This window comes from Schistocerca cancellata, chromosome 8 (genome assembly GCF_023864275.1).
Source record: "Schistocerca cancellata isolate TAMUIC-IGC-003103 chromosome 8, iqSchCanc2.1, whole genome shotgun sequence".
NCBI classification, from domain to species: domain Eukaryota; kingdom Metazoa; phylum Arthropoda; class Insecta; order Orthoptera; family Acrididae; genus Schistocerca; species Schistocerca cancellata.
Window position 1 is genome coordinate 304,658,054 of NC_064633.1, and position 16,572 is coordinate 304,674,625.

The 16,572-nt window shown below is 44.2% G+C and overlaps 1 protein-coding gene across 1 annotated transcript in view; it reads left to right on the plus strand.

Annotated features, from left to right (window-relative positions):
- Nucleotides 1-16,572, plus strand: part of LOC126095539 (uncharacterized) — a 114,326-nt gene that overhangs the window by 44,863 nt on the left and 52,891 nt on the right. Inside the window, exon 3 of the mRNA XM_049910320.1 lies at nt 3,349-3,600. Coding sequence (XP_049766277.1) covers nt 3,349-3,600 — 252 coding nt within the window. The remainder of the gene's footprint in view (nt 1-3,348; nt 3,601-16,572) is intronic.

Below are 16,572 nucleotides of genomic sequence, written 5' to 3' on the forward strand. Positions count from 1 at the left end.
TAGCTTGGTAGTAAACGATGTTGTGTGCAACATTGGCTTGCTTTCAAATAGTGCAGTTCATGACCTAAGTTCAGGGCTTGCATAAAATAAACAAATGCTAAATCACAATAAGACTCAATTTTTACAGTTTGTAACACACAATTCAACCAAACTTGACTTTTAATTTCACTGAATGGCCATGTGATTAGTGAAACTGCACAGTTCAGATTTCTATGTGGTTAGATTGATAGTAAACTGTCATGGATAGCCTACATTCAGGATCTTGTTCAAAGACTTAATGCTGTCATTTTTACTATTCGAACAGTATCTGAGATAAGGGATCGTTCGACACGAAAATTAGTCTCCTTTGCATATTTTCATTCTCTTATGTCATATGGTATTCCTTATGGGGTAACTCTTCCCATTCTAAAAGGATATTTTTGGCTCAGAAACGGGCGGTTCGGCCAATAAATGGTGTAAGTTCACGAACCTCTTGTCGACTCCTGTTGACGAGCCTAGGTATTTTGGCATTGGTGTCTTAATATATATATTCCTTACTGCCATTTCTTATTAACCAAATTATCTTATTCCCAAGAATAAGCATCTTTAACTCAGTTAATACTCGGCAGAATTCAAACTTGCATTTGGATCGGTCTTCCTTAACTTTTGTGTAGACGGGTCTGCAGTATACTGCAGCATCGATTTTCAGTAAACTACTCCTAGAATTCAAAAATCTTAGCAGTAATCCACGTGCTTTCAAATCGAAACTGAATAGTTATCTCATGGGTCAGTCCTTCTATCCTGTCGAGGAGTTCCTTGAAAAATTAAGCTGATTCTTGTTGTGTTGTTGATTACGTTTACTTAAACTTACGGCTTGACTTTTTTCGGGTTCATAAACGTTTTATTTTTTCCGTTATTAGTTCTATGTTGTAATTTCATGTAGTGACTCATTCCATGACCTTGGAGATTTTCTCCTCAGTTTGGTCCTACGGATATTAATAAATAACTAAATAAACCATTGATCTCAATACTCGGATTATTTTAGCTTCTTTAGTCAGCAGAGGAAATTTTCTGTAGAGAAGAAGCTCGTGGCACAAGAGATGAAGGTCCCTGACAAAGAACTGAATTGTGCTTCAGGCTCTAGAATGTGTCTGCTCATGTATTAGTGCGGATGGGAACGCGCATTAAAGTCACAGAGCATCACTAGAAAGGTCTAGGTCATTTGACTAGGCTTTTTCTGTGATATTTATTAACGTTTATCTTACATTGCACGTCATAATAAATAAAAAGATTGGGAGTCTCAGCTGCAGGAATGTAATTAGATTGCCACATAAAATATATTTTGAGGAAATAATGTACCGGACCATGGCTTCAAACAGTTTGTAATCACTGTTGCTAGACACTTATTTCCTTCATTTACAGTGTAATAAAATAATGATGTTCTCATTAATCAGAAAAAGTTAGACAGGATCGTTACCAGGATTTTAAATGGAGGATTCTAAAAGGAAAACTATATTGGTCCGTGGACTTTGATGGGAGTGTTAAAGTGCAAGTGATCTACCAGGCAATAGCCATGTTGCTGGTGGTATTTCTAAATGCGAGCTCGTGTCTGCCGGCAGCACTTCTCGGCTGGGACTTGCATGCAGTGGGTGGTGCTTGTCGTATAGCAGTGGCCAGATCTGGCTGTCCGATGTTAGCGGTACTGACATTTAGAAGCCAAATCTCAAATCCATCATCTATCTATGTCCCTACTCCAGCGTCTCCAGATGAAATGTCTGCTATCGAGTTTCAGAGTCAAGCACATTTTGCAGCCTTGAAGTTAAGTCCCCAACAACGACAATCTCCCTCCTAGCGTTCCTCTGACATCCCTCTGGCCGTGGCCATGTATCCCACTGGCCAGATGATTTTCTTTTTCTGGCGAATCACATTACTTTACAACAAATTTCTGAACTGTTGTGCACTACCCACTTGCTCATCATCTGTTGAGAGCTGAAGCTCCGTGACAAGAGGACGTGTCCATTTCTCATCTCTGCCCTTGAGAAACTTCTGCACATTTGCAAATGTCTGCTTTCACTACAGCCTGACCACATGGTTTTAAGTCCACGACCGGGAGACACCATTTCGGCCATAAAACACAAGCTGCGTTTCTCGACCTTTGGCTCCGAGCAGCACAGCTTATTGACTGGAAATAGGTATTACACCAAGTGGGTGGAACAGCATTTCTTATCTCGTTACTGAAGCATTACAACTGTTACATCGCTTTCTGAACTATGGCTCTGAAATCTGTATGATTTTAAGTCATTGTTTAAGACGATTCTGGCTCTCCTACCCGGTACTAATTCAGTTTGACATTACTATCACACGAAAAGTTCATTCTGACTGCCACCATTTAGCATCGATCTCGGTTAGAGCTGTCTATCACACTATGCATGTTGGAGGTGATGAATTAAATAGATTTATGCCAGAAGGCTAAGACAAAATATTTAAAGTTGTGGACTTCCAACACACTATCTGGGCCGAATGATCTATATTCCTAAGAATATTTCAGGGTCTGCATTAAAGGGACAAAATGGGCTATTAGCTACAACCACGGCAACTTCTAGACGTTCATGCAGTTCGTTCTTGGAGTTGTAATCCGCGAGTAACACATAACTGTTGAGTCATACCTCATTCGACGACACTGTCCAGCATTTGAAGGGGCTAGCAGCTACATGCACTGTACCGGTATATATTGCATTGCTGTTGTCGAATAGATGATCCTGTTGTGTTCCTTATTGATTTTCGAATGTGCACCTTCAGCTTCATGACTTATCTGTTTACATGTTTTGAATATTCATACTACATAATTCTTGTGACTAAAGTACTCTAGTCTTTCTCATAACTTATTCAGGAACTATAGTATCACTTCTTGGTTATGCGTACCATTTGTGGGAAAGTTGAGATAATTTCCATGTTACCAAATAACTAAGGTAAGCCGTCCCTAAGCTTACACACTAATTAATCTAACTTAACCTAACTAACGCTAAGGACAACATACACACCCACGCCCGACGGAGGACTCGAACCTGCGACGGGGGGAGCCGCGCGAACGGTGGCAAGGCGCCGAAGACCGCGCTGCTACCCCGCGCGGCCCAACATTTGTACATCAGTATATGTGAACTATGTTCAGATTCAGCTAATGTGAATGTGTTAATAACAATGTGCACCGTTTCAGTATTAGATGCACGAGTATTTTATTAATTTAAGGCAATGGATATAAAAAGTTAGTTTTTATTGATTTCATCTAATTTAGACACGAGCATCAGCGGAACTTAAGTTTTTTTGTAGTAATATGCTTTGCAAAATTAAATTTCGACTCGTATTTCGCAGGCATGGGCGACCATACTCAGTTCTTACTTTGCATCATCACTCTGTTGGCACGTCTTCAGAAAGATTTACGCGAGTAGCGAGAGACGGGGTCCCAGGTTCTCGGACTCTATGAGACAAGTGCTCAAGTTGTTCGTGACACTGCCTTATTCGTCGCTGCCATCCCTGCAAAGAGTATCCAGTCGGATGTTCGCTGCTTCCTGCTTAATCTTCAGCATCATTGTTTTCAGTGCCTTCCAAGGATCACTTGTCAAGGTGAGTTTTACTAAACAGTTACAAAAGGTGGTTTTAAAAGATTTCATTGTAAATTTATTTCTCTTCCAAAGATGTAGGCTTCGTCCGAGATAACGTTCCCATGTAATAAAGACAAGTTTATTCCATGATTGTTAATAAGAAATCACTCCTCTCCACATAACTCTTTAAAGATGATCAGGTGAAAACTGATGAGGATGAAGCTTTGTTGTTGTGTATTTTTGAAAAGTGTATGAATGAAATAATAAAAACTCATAAAAGTGCCTAACAGCTTTGTAGCGGTATCCAGTACAGCAAATTTACCATTTATTTTTGTATAATATTTGCGCCACTAGGGAATGAGAAATTTAACCTATCTTCAGATTTAGTTTCACGACAAAACAAACAAAATCTCACAGACAATACAATTTCGCATGTTTTTTGAACCACAGATTTGGAGTGTGTTTGTCATATTACAGCGGTATTAGCCTCCAAATTTAATGAGGTTTTTCTGTTATATATGATGCAGTAGCAGTTACAAAAGAAGAAATTGTCGTTTTTGTATGTGTAACTAGCTGATACATAATGAGCTAGGTTCTTCTCTCCTTTTTAGCGAATTCGTTGGTAACTACAACATAAAATTCAGATTCAGACCTCATCTACCACCACAGGAGACACTTTTCCAGTAATAATAGAGCAAAGTTTGCAAGCCGTTCTTGAGTTCGTGAATTGCGTGCATAGTTCTTTATTCTTTTTATGGCTGAAAACCTTCTCTCAACCGAGACAATCGTTACAGGAATAGTTCACACAGTTTTACAAATCCACAAAACGCTGTTAGGAGTCCTTTTGATGTAGTAAAATCACCTACATTTCTATGTCACATGCGTAATCACCAGTTGTGTTATTAAGCGGGAAATCTAAAAATATGACCCATGGCAGACTTTTGGCAAACTCAGGAAAACACAGAATTCGCCAAAATTACGTTCATTTAAAAGTTTAAAAAATAACAGAGACTCCAAGTTACTGAAACTATCTTGTAACCTCCCCATCACTGTGTCGAAAATTCCGCTGAAGTTTCGTAATCCGACTGCAGCAGTATACCTACGACATTTAGTTGGTGGTTCTTCCGCATGTCAGCTATGAATGACTCTTTCACATACGTTTCTTAAATCTGTCACGTTTGGTTCTCAATATTTATCTGAATTTACTGGTTCTTAATACAAAATAGCCAATGTAACTCTGGCTTACAGTACATCCAATGATGCGTCTGGAAATGACATCTTGCATCGTGATTTAATATCCACGAGCAGCAGTGTAGACACATTCGTCCTGCTTCTCATCTGCACCTATTTCCAACTTGGAAAGTGAAGACAATGTATTGCTGTATTCGTATACGGTTTGGCAAAACGAGACGGAGAACTCCACATCGTAACAGATACTTTAGGCTACTGTTTCTTTTCGTTTTCATCTAGAGCCCTGATTGTTCTTGTTGACTTGCAAAGAACTGTAGCAGGGTCATTCAAATTGGGGAAAAAATTCTGCATTCCTTAGTATTACGCACGGATAGTAGTAGCGTTCAATTCAGTTCGCGAGCGAAAAAGTGTGCAAATTTGCAACAAGAATTACGTTTTTGGCTCTAGGATTCAATTTGTTCAAACTACCAGTAAACATCACCACCGGTCGTTACAGTGAGTGATTAGTTATTCATTGCACCCGTAGTCGTGTACCTCTTGTAGCATAAATGACATAGACCCACAGTTGTTCTGTCATCAGAACTGGTCATGGATATTTAACATCTTTCATTGACTTGACCAGGAACAGTGACGTAACAGAGTATTGAGGAGACCAGCCAGAAATTATTCACGTCACTTGTTTCGTCCAATACTATTGAGACAGCATTGATCTCATCTGTATCCTTTCTTATTTAATTTATGAAAGCGTTAGCAGTAAAAACAATTAAATCACTCTCTATTAAATTTGACACTCTTATAGTCACAGAAGAATGTTCTCAAGGATATTTCTACTTTTCCTCAAGTTCACTGAGGAGCTGTGCGAGTTTACGAGTTTAATAACCATTCTGCGGTTAGTGTGATTTGATGTCCTCTGAACGCCTTACCTTGCATTGTCATAAAACAGTTTATATCAGTCAGGCGTTTCATTGTGTCCCTATTTATTCGTTCAAGGTTATCACGTAGATTACAAACTATATTCTGCTTAGTCCAAATACAATCAGTTCAGGTCTTTCAAGACGTATTTTCATTAATAATGGAGAAAAAATGGTGTCTGAGAGTGGGTGAGCTTTATAATAGCCTTGTTAACGTTGGCCACGTCAAAATTACCTATCAAAATTACCGACACTACTCCAAGCAGATAAACAAATGAAATTACCGAGAACATAGTTTCTGCATTACAGGGCTTCGTGTCGGCCACTCGTTGCTGTTATTTAGTTGTGTATCGTAATACCATGTGCAATATTTCATCTTAGTTGTAAACCATAATTCAGACGTAGGTCTACCTTGTTGTACCATCTCCGATTCTCTTGGAAACTTGCAGACTTGTGCAGCAGAATCACACGACCGCTACCCTGCTCAACGTCTCCAGGGCCTGCTGGAAAACCCTTTTACGCCCCCTATGCCTCCCACGTAAGTTTTTGTTGCCAAGTGCGATAGTCCCGCAAAGCAATCTTACAGTTGTGGCGTTTCTGACATCCCTCTCCGATTGGGGTCCCAAGAAGTAACTTGTGTCGCTTTGGGCTGAAGCCAGCCCTGGCCTTTCCATTCTTTCTCCATTCAGCACTATAATACGTATCAACCTCGGTTGCTTACCATCCTTCTAACTGCAATGTACCCACGCGATATTTGTATTAAACTGTTACATCTACATCTACACAGATGTTTCGCAAGCCACCGTACGGTGAATCGCTCCTGGCAAATGCCGGGATGGTTCCTCTGGAAGGGCACGGCCGACTCCCTTCCCTAATCCGATGGGACCGATGACCTCGCTGTCTGGTCTCTTTCCCCAAAACCAACCAACCAACCTACTACAGTTCTCACATGTTCTTTCCATTTCATATCGCCTTGCAACGTTATGGCCAGATATATAAACGACCTGACTTTGTCAAGTTGGACACTAGTAATGCAGTATCAGAACATTACATTTAGGGCTAGCTGATATTCATCACACCAACTGGAAATTTTGTCTAAGTCGTCTTGTATCTTCCTACAGTCACTCAACTTCGACATCTTACCGTATACCAGGACATCATTAGCAAAGACCGCAGATTTGCCCACCCCGTCAGCAAATAAAATATATGTAGCGAACAACAGTGATCCTATCACACTTTCCTGATGCTCTCCTGACGATACCATGATGTACAACGCTCATATAACTTAAAACTATGAACCACATGTAAAATTAGTCGTTTTCCTAAACCATGAAAGCGTTTCCCACAGCATAGAAAGAAACAAACAGCTCTGACCCGTTATAACCTCACAGCACGGTCTGCAGCTACCCGAGTGCCGATCCTAGTAACCAGGATCCGTGGGTAGCCAAGCAATTCGGACCTCCTGCGGCCGCTTGTGCACCACTTCGGAAAACATCGATTCCCACTAGAAACAGGACGCATAGTCAGTGCGGAAATACAAATGCTGCTGAGAATCACGAGAAATCGACAGCGCTAATGCAAAAAGACTTCGTAACGTTTCATTTGTCAACGTGAATAAGAAATACTTTTAAATAAGGTTTCCATTGGTTTTACCGTTGTTTCTGGTTCATGCCGGTAAACAGCGCTTACGTGGTGCCCAATGAACAAGTCACTGATGTGATGCAGTATTCCCTGGAGAGCCCTTACATAGTTTGCAGTTTCCTGACATACGGTTTGCGGATCCTAAGCGCCACAAACTGAAAACATCACAAAATCTGAGAAAGAAAAATCAATTTTATCACATTGACACTCTTGTGTACAATATTCTCGGACTTCTTGCTGCGTCATTTCTAGGCAAAACCTCAAGTTTCCGAAGATTACCACAGTTGCCTTTTTCAAAACCAGCTGCCTATCTTGGTTGCTGCTGTGGTGGCCTTATATAGCACATGGACGGCTTATGATCGGTAAGATATTACGTCATGTTTTCATAGTGTGTCAACATCTGCGCTGGTGGCATCACCTATCCCTTATGATTGTAAACAAGGTGACGACTTTATCTGCTTGTTCTTAGTTTCGGGAGCTCTCTTGTACGCACCACTAAGGTCATATACGATGTCCCGCTTTTGGTTGTTCTCGCCGATTATTCTATCCACCACATCTCCCAATCGGCTTTCACTGCATACAGCTAATCAAATACATCTGAGTTAGAGGATGGTGACATGCATTTCGAGAGGGTCCATTCTAATCGGATCAAAGGCAGTATTTATGTTTAGCCATAGCACAGTGGCACCTTGCGTACGAAAAATTTTGCATTCAGTGTGCAGAGTGTCAGTTGTGTATAGCCCTGAATGAAACCTTCTGACGTTTGCAGAGGCTCAGGTGACGTTCTACGTTCGCCAGCACCGTGAACATTCAATAGCGATTCTGACAGTAAAAGGATGGAACTTAGCCTAGAATCTGGAGGTAAACAAAGGTGTAGAGTATCAAAAGAAGAAATACGTAACGTCTTGCCGGCCGCTGTGGCCGAGCGGTTCTAGGTACTTCAGTCTGGAACCACGCGACCTCTACGTTCGCAGGTTCGAATCCTGCCTCGGGCATGGATGTGAGTGATGTCCTTAGGTTAGTTAGGTTTAAGTAGTTCTAAGTTCTAGGGGACTGATGACCTCAGATGTTAAGTCCCATAGTGCTCAGAGCCATTTGAACGTAACGTCTTGACAACGACCATGTCATTAGAGAAACGTTTCTAGTTTTTTTTCTTTTAAATGGATCCATCTGGGCATTTTACCTTTAGACGACACGCGAGACAAGTGGGCGGTGATATGAAATCTACTCTTCCCCAATGTTATTGTACTCTCTTAAGCATGGCAGTGAACCAGTTTTGACGTTGCTCATCGCAGTGGGAGCATGAATTAGGAACAATCAAGATAATATGTACATCGAAGAATCAAAGAGGCAATGAGTGAAATAAAACATATATTAAAGAGCGAGCCTGAAATTCAGAATTAAAGGATAAGAATTATATTATTCACTGACAACATTTGCTACTCTCAGAGCGTGTAAGAAAGAATTAGTCGACCTGCAGAACAGAATTAACCTTCTAATGGGTACAGAAAATGGACTGAGTGTAAATCGGAGAAAGACGAAAGTAAAAGAGAGACTCAGATAAGAGTTTTGCGATAAACTTCACATCACAACTGACGAACGCAAATTAGACGAATTGAAGGAATTCTTCTACCTTGGAAGCAAAGGAGCAATTAAGACACAAAAAGCAGATTAGCAGAGTTAAAGAGGGGTTTTCTGACCAAAAGAAGTCTACTGGATTCAAAAATAGCCCTTAGTGTGAGGAATAAGTTTGTGAGAGTGTCTGTTTGGAGCACAGAATTGTATAGTAGTGAATCATAAATGAATGAGCATATTCTTCACAGAATCACAGAAGGAAAATATTTAAGACATTGGCAAAAAGCTGGGACACGATGATAAGAGACATAATGAGACATCAGGGTATAACTTCTATGAAATTAGAGGAAGCTGCAGAGGAATAAATGTGAGACAGAGCATGGAATATATGCAACAAGTAATTGAGGACGGAGGATACAAGTGTTACTTTGACAGAACAGGTTGGCGTAAGAGCGCAGTTTGTATTGGGCCTCATCAAAACAATATGATAACTCAACAAATAAATATAGACTAGAGAAAAGAAGATATGAAAGTTAAGAGTTGATTGCATTCCATCAGTATTTTTATCCACTGGTAGACATTATCTCGAGCCTAAGAAGGTGTTCATCAGTAATTAGGAGTTGTTTCCTTTGATATCACTAAATGCGAAATGTTTCCCAATCTGTAGCGTGGTGATCCAGTAACCAGTAAATAAGATGAGGGAGAGACTCATTTTTTTCCGTTTTTCCTCCTTCACTTTGTCGCTTGTAGCTTTCAGAAAAACGGACGACCATAGCTTTTACATTTTTTAAATTCAACCCCATTATTTCAAGGTTATCGGATTTTATGTTTTTAATACATGACAGTAGCATATATTCATCTTAAACATTTTTCTTGCTTATTACAAGGAAAATTTACACTCATGTTCTGAAAAAACAGAGGACCTTGATTGACTAGAGATAGGACGTTCATACTCACAGGACATGTACATTAGTATGTTCTTCAGAAATGATAGCATTTGATCCAGTCGGTCCACGGGTTGAGGGTCAACATCGAGGTTGCGGCGCAACACTACCTACCGGTAAAATGTGCTTGCGGCTCTCGTTGTCGGTATAAACCGATGGGAATGGATCAGTGTGACTTGAGCAGACTTGCAAACGTATGGACGAACCGCACCGTCAGATCAGTGAGTTTGAAAAAGGCGCATTATTGGCATTAGAGAAAATGATGCCTCCATCCGGGCAAACGCTGCATGAAGTGTTTCAGCAGTGTAATGGGTGTGTACAGAATGGTTCACGGAAAGCTGTAGAACACGACAAGATGGGTCAGCTCGCACCACCCACACCAACTCCCGAGAAGATGAACACATCCGAATGTCATTGCAGGACAGGTATGCGTCCTCTTCAGCTCTGGCGCAATGGTGTAATATATCGTAAACTATCAGGGGTGACAGTCTGTCGCCGTTTCTTACGGCATGCTCGTCTCTACAATAGTGTAACAGTGTAACAAATAGTACACAGTCAGGGCTGACAGTCCGTTGTCTTTTATTACTGCATGCTCGTCGTCTACTTCTCCACCTACCTTTGTCAAATATGCAGAAACATCCTAGACGGCAGTGGTGTATGGAACGACGTCACTGACGACAGCACTGACATCAGATAGTGTTTTAGGATGAACACAGGTTCTGTTTGTTTGAAAATGATAGCCGCATTTTCGTTCGCTGTCGACACTGGGAGCGGCATCACAGCGACTGTATTGGCAGTAGACAAACAGTGCCAGTTCAAGGTCTTACGATGTTGGATGCATTGGGTACAACCACAAATCACAGTTGGTGCATGTCCAGGACACTGTGACCAGTGTGACCTAAGTGATTGACATTCTGCGACCCATAGCCACGCCCTTTCTGTACAACACCTCAGACGCCATTTTTCAACAAGACAATGTATAACGACATGTTGCTGCATGAAAAGATGCATTTGTGCTGTCACATGATGTCAGCCTTTTGCCCTGACCCGCAAGATCACAAGACTTGTCGCCGATCTGAAATTTGTGGAATGTAGTGAAACGACGTTGCAGCGCTGTGACCCACCGCCAATCACCACAGATGAACTTTGCAACCAGTTGAATGCAGCATGGAGACGCCACTCACGCCTTATACGCGTCGATGCTACCACTCAGGATCGAGTTATCAGTGCCCGTGCCTCCTAGGCAACAGGATGCATTCTGAACCGAGGTGACTTAAATGCTAATTATTTCTGTAGAAGATACATGTGGACCCGCCAGAGTAGCCGAGAGCGCTAATGCTCTGTTTCCTGGACTCGCGTAGGCGCGCCGGCCCCTGATCGAATCCGGCCGACGGATTAACGAAGAAGGCCGGTGTGCTGGCCAGCCTGGATGTAGTTTTTAGGCGGTTTTCCACATCCCGCTAGGTGAATACTGGGCTGGTCTCCACGTTCCGCCTCAGTTACACGCGTTGCAGACATTTGAAACACGTTCGCACTATTTCACGATTTACACAAGATGCAGACAGCTGGGGTACACTGATTCCGTCCCTGGGGGTACGGGTTGGTGGCAGGATGGGCATCCGGCCACCCCAAATACTAACATAGCCAAATCCGTTGTTACAACGCCGACCCTGCGATCGCTGCGGGACTATGGCGTAAGCGAAAGAAAGCAAGAACGGAAGATAGGAGTTACATGTAACGTGAAAATGAACGTCTTACCTTTAGTTTTTTTCTGAACATTAAGTGTATTTTTGCGATTGTTTGATCATCGATAGCAGTAACATGCTTACCAACAACTATTTTCCTATTTTCGTCTAATCCCATAGTAGTGTCAATCATTTCCAATTTGACTGTATTTTAGTGTAAGGCAGTCTGAAGGAGCCACGAATCAGGTGAAACACTCATTACTGACGAAAAAATAGAAAAGTATTTCACCACCGCATCTAAGACTAATTTCCTTCTCCTCATCACAAAATGTCTCCTTATTCATCTTAAGTAATGCACGAACACCAGTATTCAGTTAGTTGTGGCCGAAATAAGAAGCACGTTATACTGACACGTTCATACCGCTACAGTGAGTAACAGTAGTGGGTCAAGGTGGCAAATTATTACCCGAACGTCATTAACATGACTTCGGAAGTGTGGTCCAGAAATTTATCCGAAATTGTCCCATTAGTTGGAATTAGGGAAAGTGGACGTAGAAGTATAGTATTTACCTATTTGATTTGTAATATGGTACAGTTCAATTGGCTGCAACTGATCTTACTTTCGCAAACTGTTATGCTTAACATGCATTTTAGTACGTGGCGGCAAGCGCTGTCGGTAAATGATGTATTGTGGTGGCTGCGAAATATGCTGCGCTCTTTGCGCTGTATATGTAGGAGGACTTATGTACATCTACACTGGTTGTTCACTATATTTTGTTACTCGCAATAAGCTTGTTGCCTTCTTTAACACACTTGCATACGTTTTATGACCTGTTGGCAGTTGAAATGCCACACAATCTCATGTCTTGGATCCTTAATATGCTGTTTTTGTGATATAGCCGGCCGCTGTGACCGAGCGGTTCTAGGCGCTTCAGTCCGGAACCGCACTGCTGCTACGGTCGCTGGTACGAATCCTGCTTCGGGCATGGATGTGTGTGATGTCCTTAGGTTAGTTACGTTTAAGTAGTGCTTAGAGCCATTTGAACAATTTTTTTTATGATAAACGCAGCAACGACTAGTCAAAACGTGTTATGGCACTCAGAGTATGTCGCTAGAATTACCTAAAAGCACAGTGGGTTTATGCTTAGAGACAGTGACGGCGTCCAAGCTGCTCACAACATAGTTATCGCCCATTGATGACACGGATTTGTAAGAGTTGCCAGATGCAACCTATTCACAGTCGTAAGAAACAAGTCAGATGTGCTGGACACGGAAAAAGGCAGATATTGTCACGCTATGCATTGTAATTGAGCATGGGCGATGTGTTTTGGTCACGAGAGGCTATTCAGCACGCGCTTGAAGGGCTCGGAGGTCGGGTGCCGGGCCCAGCCACTGCTGCGGTGGACATATCGGCGGCCAGCAACAGTAGTAGACCTGTCAGAAACCAGTGGACCTGACGTCAGTTCCGCAGCGAGCGTGCACAGTGGAATATTTTACACTGTTCGGGTTTGCACGACTAGAGCCCAAACCGTGATAGATACACTACTGGCTATTAATTTTGCTACATCACGAGGATGAAGTGCTACAGACGCGAAATTTAACCGACAGGCGGAAGATGCTGTGATTTGCAAATGATTAGCTTTTCAGAACATTCACACTAGGTTGGCGCCGGTGGTGACACCTACAACGTGCTGACATGAGGAAAATTTCCAACAGATTTCTCATACACAAACAGCAGTTGACCGGCGTTGCCTGATGAAAAGTTGTTGGGATGCCTCGTGTAAGGAGGAGAAATGTGTGCCATCACGTTTCCGACTTTGATAAAGGTCGGATTGTAGCCTATCGCGATTGCGGTTTATCGTATCTCGACATAGCTGCTCGCGGTGGTCGAGATACAATGACTGTTAGCAGAATATGGAATCGGTGGGTTCACGAAGGTAATACCGAATGCCGTGCTGGAACCCAACGGCTTCATATCACTAGCAGTCGAGATGACAGGCATCTTATCCGCATGGCTGTAACGGATCGTGCAGCCACGCCTCGATCCCTGAGTCAACAGATGGGGACGTTTGCAAGACAACAACTATCTGCACGAACAGTTCGATGACGTTTGCAGCAGCATGGACTATCAGCTCGGAGACCATGGCTGCGCTTACCCTTGACGCTGCATCACAGACAGGAGCGCCTGCAATGATGTACTCAAGAACGAACCTAAGTGCACGAATGGCAAAACGTCATTTTCTGGGAAGAATCCAGGTTCTGTTTACAGCATCATGATGGTCGCATCCGTGTTTGGTGACATCGCGGTGAACGCACATTGGAAGCGTGTATTCGTCATCGACATACTGGCATACCACCCGGCGTGATGGTATGGGGTGATATTGGTTAGACATCTAGGTCACCTCTTGTTCGCATTGACTGCACTTTGAACAGTGGACATTATGTTGTGTCTATACAAGACAGTCTAGACACAGGGTGAGGTTACCGATAGGCACGCGTACACACACGCCGGCTGGCGTGAGTTCTGGAACAGGATACTTGATGAATGCTATAGAGAAAAGAACGGAGCATCTCATATACTTAACTTTATTCTCTTGTGTGGTACATCTCTATGGTGAATACAAGTAAGACTCTCTCCAGATATGGTTAACTGCGCCTTGCTAGGTCGTAGCTATGGACTTAGCTGAAGGCTATTCTAACTGTCTCTCGGCAAATGAGAGGAAGGCTTCGTACGTCTAGTCGCTAGCAATGTCGTCCGTACAACTGGGGCGAGTGCTAGTCCGTCTTTCTAGACCTGCCATGTGGTGGCGCTAGGTCTGCAAGTACTGATGGCGGCGACACGCGGGTCCGACATGTACTAATGGACCGCGGCCGATTTAAGCTACCACCTAGCAAGTGTGGTGTCTGGCGGTGACACCACATTCCTCCCCCGCAAATCGGCGAACGGTCGTGTTATAAGGCTTCCGCCCGCCGTGGGGAGGGCCGCATGTCGACGTATGCGATGAGGTGGGGAGCCTAACAACAGGCGAGGCTGTGCCACCCGCACCCGGCCATTCGGTCCGAGGGGAGCTAGGAAACGCCTGGAAACCTACTCCAGGGGGCACGTCAACATGCGGCGTATGCGCCCGTAAAGAGACAGGAGTGGCCGAAGGTTCGACTTCCATTGCGTCGGGGTATCCGACGCGCGATGACGCCATGTGGTCCGGAGCGGGCAAGAGGTCCAGGGCGGACGACAGCTGGTCACGGGAAGCGATCGGCGGCGCGTGACCCAGGGAGGCGGTTGGCGGCTGCAGCGAAGCGTCCACTGCGGGCGGCGCCGGCGGCGGCTGCTGCGGCGACGGCGGCTGCGCGACGCCATGAGGCAAAATGGAAGGCATCGTCGGTAACACCTGGGGATGAGGCGAGCCAGTAGATGGGTCCCCAGGGCGCTGACCGGACGGCTCCGTCGCTGAAAGCAGACGGGGAGCGGCAGAACCCAGGCGACGACAGAGGCGCAGCTGATTGAGATGCCGACGCACCTCACCAGAGGCCCCCAAAACCAAATACATCGCGCGGCCGAGGCAGCGAAGAATGCGCCCTGCGAGCCAACGCCGTGAACCGCGATAGTTACGGTAGAATACAACGTCGCCTGGAGCAAAAGCAGGAGTCTGCCGCTGCACAGGAACCTGATGCGGCGGATGCAGCAAAGACATCAAGGTTCGATGAGGACGACCGTGAAGCAACTCAGCCGGCGAGCGACCATCGCGGGGCTGAGAGCGATACGAAGACAAAAAGAGCAACAACGCGTCCTCCCGAGAATGCGACTCTTTCAACTTCAACATCTGTGACTTGAAAGTCCGGACCAATCGTTCAGCGGCACCGTTTGACTGAGGCGAAAACGGCGCGGATGTCAGATGTTGAATACCATTGGCCTTGCAGAAGGACTGAAATTCTGCGGACATGAATTGTGGGCCATTGTCTGAAACAATAGACTGTGGAAGACCTTCAATGCAAAAGATAGCAGACAACGCTTGGATGGTGGCAGAAGACGTCGAGGAAGACATCCGGACAACAAAAGGAAAATTACTGAAGGAATCGACAACAACCAACCATCGAGCATTCCAGAATGGACCAGCAAAATCTATGTGTAAGCGTTGCCAAGGGGAAGCGGCTTTCGGCCAAGCAAAGAATTTCCGCGGCGGTGCGGATTGTTGTTCGGCACACGCCATGCAAGAAGAGCACATATTCGTAATTGCAGCATCGATTCCGAACCAAGTACAGTGCTGACGAGCAAGTTGTTTCGTACGCACTATACCCCAATGTCCTTGGTGGAGAAGCTTTAAGACAGATGACTGGAACGAACGTGGGACCACGACCCTAGACTGATCATTATCAGAACGCAACAACAAAACACCACGTCGTACAAAAAGTCTCTCCTTGTGAGCAAAATATCGGCGAACCATCGGATCCTCGATCCGCGACTTCGACAAGGGCCATTGCGTAGCAACAAAACGCAAAACGGTAGCAAGGACAGGGTCAGCAGCTGTGGCGGTAGCTACACGACGAAAATCAATCGGAAACGATTCGACCACGTCATCAGTTTCCGCATCAATGAACATGCAAGCAAGTTCGGAAGAATCGAATGCTTTATCCTCGGCAACAGGCAAACGGGACAACGCATCAGCGTTGCCGTGCTTAGCAGTGGACCGGTACAAGATATCGTAGCGGTACTGCGAGAGGAAAATAGACCAGCGAATGAATTTCTGCGCTGTACGTGGAGGTACAGGCTTGTTCGGATGAAAAAGCGATGTCAAAGGTTTGTGGTCTGTGATGATGGTAAAGTGACGACCATACAAGAAATCGTGGAACTTCGTAACACCAAACACGAGAGCCAAAGCCTCTTTCTCTATCTGGGAATAATTTCTTTGCGCTGACGAGAGCAATTTGGACGCAAAGGCAATAGGGCGATCATGCGAACCATCTTTGTGCGCAAGCACAGCACCGATCCCGAAATCCGATGCATCTACCATCAACAAAAGGGGTTTCTGGGGATCGAATGGCGTAAGGC